The 8,349-nt window shown below is 36.4% G+C and overlaps 1 protein-coding gene and 1 long non-coding RNA gene across 3 annotated transcripts; both read right to left on the bottom strand.

Annotated features, from left to right (window-relative positions):
- Positions 1 to 1,597: 1,597 nt before the first annotated feature.
- LOC130467366 (uncharacterized) lies at positions 1,598 to 2,392 on the bottom strand. Its single transcript, XM_056835864.1, has one exon. It carries the CDS (start codon positions 2,390 to 2,392, stop codon positions 1,598 to 1,600), a length of 795 nt encoding a protein of 264 aa, XP_056691842.1.
- A 1,530-nt stretch (positions 2,393 to 3,922) lies between these two features.
- LOC110777275 (uncharacterized) lies at positions 3,923 to 7,958 on the bottom strand. 2 transcript variants are annotated; one of them, XR_002530384.2, is made up of 2 exons: positions 7,506 to 7,958; positions 3,923 to 5,761 (listed from the first exon to the last, which is right to left on the bottom strand). It is a non-coding gene; the product is annotated as an uncharacterized lncRNA (long non-coding RNA). The 2 variants fall into 2 exon arrangements; XR_002530385.2 differs by having other exon boundaries at positions 7,510 to 7,958.
- Between the last annotated feature and the right edge of the window lie 391 nt (positions 7,959 to 8,349).

Here is an 8,349-nt window from a genome sequence, read left to right as displayed (position 1 = left end):
GGGAATATATATGTGTATTGGTATGAGAGATTCAGTATGAAGAATCATTAGTGGCTACTATGGTTCGAGATGTGTTTGTACTTAGCTTAGGTACGTAATTAAAAATCATGAGAGACGAATTGTAAATCCATGAGGGATATTTTTCAAAGTATATGTTAAGGTTTGATTATGTTGGATAGTGGATTTGAAGAATTCTTATAATATGAACATCTTTTGAACACCTAGTGAAAGAGTCTGAAGCCTTTGCTTAATTTATTTAATCCATTATGAATATTACAGTTATGATTTAAAGATGTTATGTGAAATGACTTGAGTTCTTGCATTTTGTTTACTGAGCTTGATTTGAAATATGAATTTTGATCGTATTAAATCAGTTTTACCATACAAATAAATAAATCATGATCATGTTTTAAGCCACCAAAATGAGTTTCGGGTTGGACAGTGTGTACTCAGTTTCTCTGACTTTGTTCTTTGAACCTGTCCTGGTGGGGGAAGTTTCTTATGTAGTGATTTTGCAGGTTTACAACATCACGCTAGTAGCAACAACTGTCAACTTCGAAATACCGTATCTCCTACCTCAGGGTTTTGATTTTAGTAATTCTTGAGCCTAAATTCATTATATCAAAGAGATAAACAATTATTGTGAAGACAACAGAAGCTCAAAATGATCTGAAGATCGGTGAAATAAGAGAAACAGAAGCTGGTGCTGACATCACAGCAACATCAGCAAGGCTTAGTTTCAGAAGGGCATATCTCCTAGAATACGGCTCCAAATTGAGTGATTTTTGAAGCTAAACTGAATACGTTTCAAGAACTACAACTTTTTTGAAGGCATTATGGGTAAAAAGAAACTGAATCATGAAGATATTGGAGCATCTAGAAGCAGCGTCCATCCTAGAGAACAGAGGTTATGTGAAAGAAATAGAGTTATTTGGAATCTGATTTTTATTTTTTTGTGAGGATAAAGAACTAGTTTTACAAGTTAAATAGATTAGTTTTATTTAGACATTGACAACAAATGAAAGTGGTGGCCTTCCACCCATTTGACACGAATCAGTAAGAAAGAAATAAGAGAGGAGTTAGACGTCTCATCTTGCACTAATAAGGGTATTCTAGTAATTTTGTTTACTAAATTAAAATCTTTTTTTTTTCAGTGTCACCTTAGAAGTATAAGTACCATTAGTTAGTCAAAACAATCATCTTTTATCAAAATTGTTTTAAATGTAATTAAAGTAATAAAATATTACTAGTATTTAATTAAAACCAGCTTAAAAACAGGGCTATTACTAGAGTCGTCATCCTGTTCCACCATTGCTACTTGTCGAGGTCGGGAGTAAGGGGCAGGACGATCATTGCTTCTCTTGGGGTAGGCTAGTCGCATGTCCGTCTTGTTGTAGTCATTGGATCCTTTTCTGGAGTAGAGAGTTTCTTCGAGCCTGACTTGGGCCATTTCTTTGGCTTGGGCATCTTCGAACGTCTTGCAAGGATATTTAATGAGATCTCTCCACAGGTTGGTCTCTCCATACAACCCTTGTCTGAATCCCTCGATTGCAGGTGGGACGTCACATTCTGGAACTGTGACCTTTTCCCTGATGAATCAAGCTATGTAATCCTTCAAAGGTTCGTTTGGACGTTGGACCACACGGTATAGATCACTTGTCTGCTTCTCTAACCCTCTGCTACTCGCAAACTGCTGGTTGAACATATTGCCAAGATGGGCAAAGGAAGTGATGCATCCATTTGGCCAGCTGGTAAACCACTTCCGGGCGGGTCCGATCAGCGTCGAGCCGAAACCTTTAAACAAACTGGCCTCTCTCATGTGCTTGGGGACTGGGATTGTCATCATCCGCTGCTTGTAGGTTAAGATGTGCTCTCGAGGATCAGTGGTTCCATCATACACGAGTATAATAGGTGGGCTGAACCGCTTCGGGATGTCAATCGCATCGATGGGGTCGACATATGGTGAATCACCATAAGTATCCAGGCTGGCTTCTTTGATTGTTGTAGGTACTCCGGGGATTTTATTTTTCATGGTCATGATTTTTTGGAGTTGGTGGTTGGTATTGTCGCAGATGTTGTTAAGCACCGGGACGAGGGGGCTAAACGTTTCGGGAAGGCTAGCTTGAAGGTGTTGGTAGTAGGTATTTTGTGGATACATATTGTGGGGTTGATGATGGGTGAACTGCGGCACGACTTGTTGCATGAAGGGAAGTGTTCCCAGGGTAGCGCTGGTACCTGCAACATAAGGGAAAGGAGTTACGAAACCATGACTAACCGGAACAATTGACCTGGTAGGAGTATTGTATATGGAATATTTCCGAGAGGAATCTGGGCGCAGCGGAATGTGTGGGAATGCTGCTTGTGCTGCTTGGCTGGCTAAGGGAACCGCCATTATCTGAGGAGGTACTCCTGGTGCCGAAGTGACTAGGTTTACAACGGGTTGGACGACTTGCTGGGAGAAGAGCTGATCTCAGGGTACTTGGGCCGTTGGTGTTGGAGTCGGCCTCTGTGGTGGTGCTGAGACAGGGAATGACATCGACATGGTTACCATTGGGGGAGGTAATGGACGGGATACCAGATTGGAGACGGGTGCCGACACCGGGGTGGATGTCGTCATGCCGACTTGGGATAAGGTGACTTGGGCGGCCGTTGAGGCAGCAACGGTCGTTGATGTACCTGCAGAAGATGTTTGAGTTGGAGGGGGAGGCAGCCAACTTGGATTTGAGCGAGGCTGGTTTGGAAGCGGCTCGAATTCAAGGATTTGTTCAATGATTGGGCCTCTGGGTTCGCCAAAAGGTATATGGAGGGGATGGTCAGGAGCGACATCGAGGTCCAGGTGGAGGCTCAGCCAAGAGGTATCTCGACGATACTGGAACCTGGACCCAGTGGCGATGGAGGCGGCAGATCTGACTTGGGAGTGCAAAGCTTCGTTCTCCTTTTGGAGGAGGCTGATGCGCTGTTCCATGGCCTCAACGCGACGAGTGATGTCATTGGATGAGCTAGCATTTCCAGCCATGGTGTTTGGGTTGAGATTATCGAGCTGCTCTTGATTTCTGCCCCACGGTGGGAGCCAAATTGTTTTGGAAAAATTCAGCTTAGAGCCGAACTTGTAACAATCGATTGAGCTAGATAATGCAAATTGACAAGAGTAAGTCGTAAGAGCATAAGTGAGAGTATTATTAGCAAGGGGAATTTCTTATGTATAAAGGGAGTTGTCTAAGCCATTTTATAGGCGTTACATAATGAGTGTAACGTATAAATTATTAATACACATAAATAAACTTAAAGTAAGTACTTAAGGTCGTACTTCAATTGGTTGTGTAACCGCTATTGCCTTCTCAACCGTTGGGAGCAAGTTGGAAGATGCACTAGTACATAATTAACATTGGTAACACCAATAAACTGTTACATAAAGGGGGTAAAGTGTTTCCATAGATTATAAGTAACACTTTGTGGGTGATACATCTGCTTGTGCTACCTATTATTTTAGGTAACACCTTTAGTAACATATGATAACACTTTTACTAGTGTTACTAAAAATAATTTTACGTAACACTTTTTCGTTCCTATTGTAGCACTTTAAAAGTGTTACTCATGATATCTTAGGTAATACTTTTTAACCATTAGTATCACTTTTTTATATCATCTTTTGATTTATAGTAGTACTTTATTGAATCATAGGTATCACTTTTCACTATATAACGTAACATCTTGTTCAATATTAAGCAACACTTTTATGCTATTAGGTAACACTACGTATTTAACACTTTTTAATATCTATTGTTACACTTCAAAGAGATGCTTTTAATTGAATATAATAATTTAACAAATATTACAAAATTGGTTCACAAATAATAATAATATTTATAATAAATCATATATTAAATACAATAACTATAAGTGTGTAGTAACAATGGTAAAGTTATTATAAGAAAAAAATTTATTAACCATAAAAGAAGAATAGTGATAATAATTGGAATCCGAAATTGTTAGTTACACGAATATGCCAATGTCATTTTGATGGTAAATCTAACATTCTAATGTATTTGATGTACGGTCTATGAAAATTACATTCGTTCAAAATAAAACCAACTGGTTGTATATAAAAATAAAATGTAAATCCAAAACTCAATGTCTTCTATGTTTCCATCTTCATCTGTTTTCCCTTATATGCGCATGATTCTCAATGTCAACTCAATCTTCATTTCCTATCAAATCTGATCCGTCATCTTGATCCTATAAAAAGTATAAAATTAGTAAGATCTAATATCCATAATCAAGAAAAGCAAAAAAAATATAATTCTTAAGAGTAATTATCTTATATCCTTTTTTGCGTTAAGTCTTCTATTCTCTGACACCTTGACCTTACTCCTACAAAAAATTAATTAAAAAACATGTCGAATAAAAGATATTTCTATAAAACAAAAAAAATAAGTAGAGAAAACCAAAGAAGATTATGGTATAAAATATAAACACGACATTAGCGACAACCAGAAAATAGACCCTGCAACTTCAAAAGTATTTTGTAAAAAAACTCTACAATGAACAAATAGATCTTCTTATGACTTTCAACCAACACTTGGGTATTTGAGAAGCTCCTGTAAACAATAGGTCTTCTTATGAATTTCAACCAATACTTGGGTACAAATTAAAAACCAACATATCAAGCAAAATCTAAAATAAGCAACATTTATCAAATGTCATCAATGTCACAAAGGTAGTTTATTTCATGTTTGTTTATCTAGTCCAGGAACTTACAGTAAGTGTTGAGCATAAACCCTGAAAAGAAGGCAACAAATCGTCCCGTCTAGTCACCTGTAGTCTATGGTTATATCAAATTTGTGAATATATAACAACAAAAACAATAAGGTTAGATTAACAAAGACAACTCAAGAAAATATACAGATTATTCATATGCCTTAACATCTTGAAACTTCTTTCATTGGTTACCCATTTCTGTCCTTAAGGTTTTGTCTCTAAAGGATATTTTCGCATCTTGATAACCATTCAGACAGCTAGGAGCAGCAGATTCAGAAGTAAAAGCGAACCTTCAGTGTTCTGCTTCATGAATCATCGATCTATTATTATAGAACATGTAAACATCAAACTAGGTAAGAAGACAATGTCATAAGCATGCTTAGTTTCTTACACCTATATGTCAGCCCAATTTGAAACTACCCAATCTTCCAAAGAACCTTCGACCAAAATGTCTTTTATCTCCGGTCTCTAGCTGCTATTTACGTCAACATCAAAATCAGTCAGCCATTCACATAAGAAACAACGTATCTTCAATCATTTTGACTACCAATGACTGACATAAATCACATACTGAAATAAACAAACTAGCAGCATAGTTCTTTTGAGTCAGAAAATTAACAGAAGTCAACCGGAGCTCAAAGCAGCTCATGTATTCATGAGCTGATAATCATACAAAGGATCCTACACAAGTGCTAAAATAACGCACGAGAAACAAATTGATAAGAAATTAAAGCATATTATAATACAAGCAACATTCACAAGTGTTAGGATGCCTTTTCCAGCCACCACGAAGAAATGAGAACGCATTTCTATTATATATGCATACTAACCTATATCTTGCAAACTTGACAGCCTTTAACATAACATTCAGTTGTGAAACACCCAACTTAGTGGGAACTCAATTCCTTCACCCTAACACCATAAAGTAGCAGAATAGTTAAAAGGTACCTGCTGGAATCTCCTAACACGAGTCAATCCAGTGAACAAACCACAAGCCGCATTCCTGCGTAGTACCCAGAAACAACAAAGCGAAGAGGAAGTTACGCATTTGGTTAAAATTGTAAGGTAAAAACACCAAGTCAGAACAAGATTATGCTCTTTAAGAAAGTCTGTAAGAAGCAGATGAAAGTCCTTTGTGCATTTAACTAAGGATGAGATCACATAATAGAAAACTACTATAAAAACGTGAACTATTACTCACTATAGTTTATCAAATATGACCACATTTGTGAAGCTGATTAGAAGTGTAATTAGGAGGCATTTTCACATCCTTATGTCCAAATTTTAGGGATTCCAACTAATTATACAACACACCAAACAAGAATGCATCCAACAATATCTATAGCATATCACCAGAACTACATGAAGTGAATACCTCTGTATGAGCGCACTCTACACTGACCCAGTTCATTTGGCCTAAGAAAAAGCAATTCAAACTCTAAACTCCTCTAATTTGCAACATTTACATCCCTCATCTCAATTCCGTACGTATTTGTTTATGCAGCTCCAATTCAATGTTGCTAAAAGCACAATTACAGTGCAGTTTCGAACAAAATCGATGTTAATCATCATCAATATTTTCATCAAGTTTATCATTATCTTACTTATAAACTACGCCACCAATCTGTTGTCCACCCAACAAACTGCCTTTTCATCAATTAAAAAGATTATCAAACACGCAATTTTAAACCCTAACAACTTCTCCATCACAATTCAACACACTAAAAACTCTACAAATTCTATACCTTGTTCATAATTTCACATTAATCTAGAAATACCAAAATTAATTAAGTTTTAAATTCAAGACATCTGAAATCAAAATCGCTTAATTTCCACTTGGGATCCTTCCATTTAAGCGGGAATTTGAAGGGTAATTTATGATCAGTAGAATCATTTGCTAACATAATTTAATACAAGCAGTTTGTGTTTCTCTTAGAAAATACATTGAGCTTCCCTTCACAGTTCTCTCAGAAAATGTTTGTTATGTTGGCAACCGTGAATAACATAAGGGTGTGGTGGTTGATAAAGACACAGGTGCAGGGTGCCTTTAGTAGGGATATTTACCATTGTCTTTGCCTCAAACCCACCAATAAGTCAGTAAGAAAAAGTATGCATATTGCATCTTAGAAAACTAAGTACATCTGAAAATACTCTTACTGGTAAATACGCTACTATTCTTCCTGGAACATCCCCAATGTTTCAAGTCCATTGATCACTTGTCATCGGACAATATCTTCATCTTTGAAATATATCTTTTAAGAAACAGAAAAAAAAACCCCAAGCATAGAGAAGGAACATCATACATACATCAACCTAAAAATCTTGAAATAGCAGTTGCAAAACCAAACACACAGACTCACATTCATCAATCAGAACATACCAAAACACAGACTCACAGTCAGCAACCGGGAAAAGTGAACCCACGAACTATACTCATCCTCAAATTATACCAGGAAATGTAATTTTGAAGAAGAACCCACAAATTATACCATCTCGAATACTCAATCCAAGGTGAAGAAATTCGAAATACCCAATTCAAGGTGAAGACATTCGAAATATCTAATCAAAAAATCAAAAAAAAAAATAACATTGCATCAAACACAAAATAATTAATGTTCAGAATCCAATCAAAACAAATAAAACACTACAATAGAGAATGCAACAATACATAGAAATCTTGAAAATCAAGATAAAATAACAAAAAAAAAAAATTAAGAAAACCCACCACAAATTAAATCAGAAAATACCTACAATTGGAAGCCCGTGAATTCGATAAATCCCGATCAACACCACGATGGAGACGACGATTAAGACCAGAAAATTGGAATCGCGAATTCGATGAAACCTGAATTTGAAAGTGCGCATTCGATAGAACTTGGGATCGAGACGACGATTTTCTGATAAATTAAACCTAAGGATGAATAGTTACCTCTATTTGGGAAAAGGAAGTTTTGTAATACGACTTTTTCTAACTTTTTCCTTTTTTTTTTCTTTTGGTCTTTGGCGGTTTCACAGATTTCACAAAGTTAAACCCAAATTCATTTTTTTTTCTTTGACGGCAAATAAGGAAAATTGAGACTTTTGGGATAGTGCTTACTTTTTTTAATTGTAAATATTTAATTTCTTCTTAAAAATAAGGTAACACCTTTTAGTGTTACCTTTAAACGTTACCTATTTTAAAAGTGTTACTTTATAATGTTACTTTGTTAAAAGTGTTACATTAAGTGTAACATTCTAAAAAAAATGTTACCAAGGTGTTACTTATAAATCTAGAATTTTTGCATTTCAAAAAGTGTTATCAACGCGTGTTACATAAACTCAATTATGTACTAGTGATGTATCGTCCTGCTATGTTGGCAACCACGTGTGCTCCATGGTGGCACATTTGGACATGTCACCAAGAGGGTATTTTCCCCCCTAACAAGTTCTTCTAAACAAGAGTAAATACGGGAGAACTATTACGAAAACGGGGCGGGACGTCAACAGAATTTTAGTATACCAGATGGGGAAGAGAGAATTCAGAATATCAGAGGAGTGAGACTGAATTGATGATTGAAAACGGGGTGTAGAAGGGATGTATTTATAGTGTAG

This window comes from Spinacia oleracea, chromosome 2, assembly GCF_020520425.1.
Source record: "Spinacia oleracea cultivar Varoflay chromosome 2, BTI_SOV_V1, whole genome shotgun sequence".
Classification (NCBI taxonomy): Eukaryota; Viridiplantae; Streptophyta; class Magnoliopsida; order Caryophyllales; family Amaranthaceae; genus Spinacia; species Spinacia oleracea.
Note: the sequence above shows the minus strand (reverse complement) of the source record. Positions and strands in the feature narration are given on the sequence as shown.

What these genes read in the sequence shown, in the direction of transcription:
- LOC130467366 (XM_056835864.1), bottom strand. Translation starts at nt 2,392, where the DNA reads ATGGCGGTTCCCTTAGCCAGCCAAGCAGCACAAGCAGCATTCCCACAC.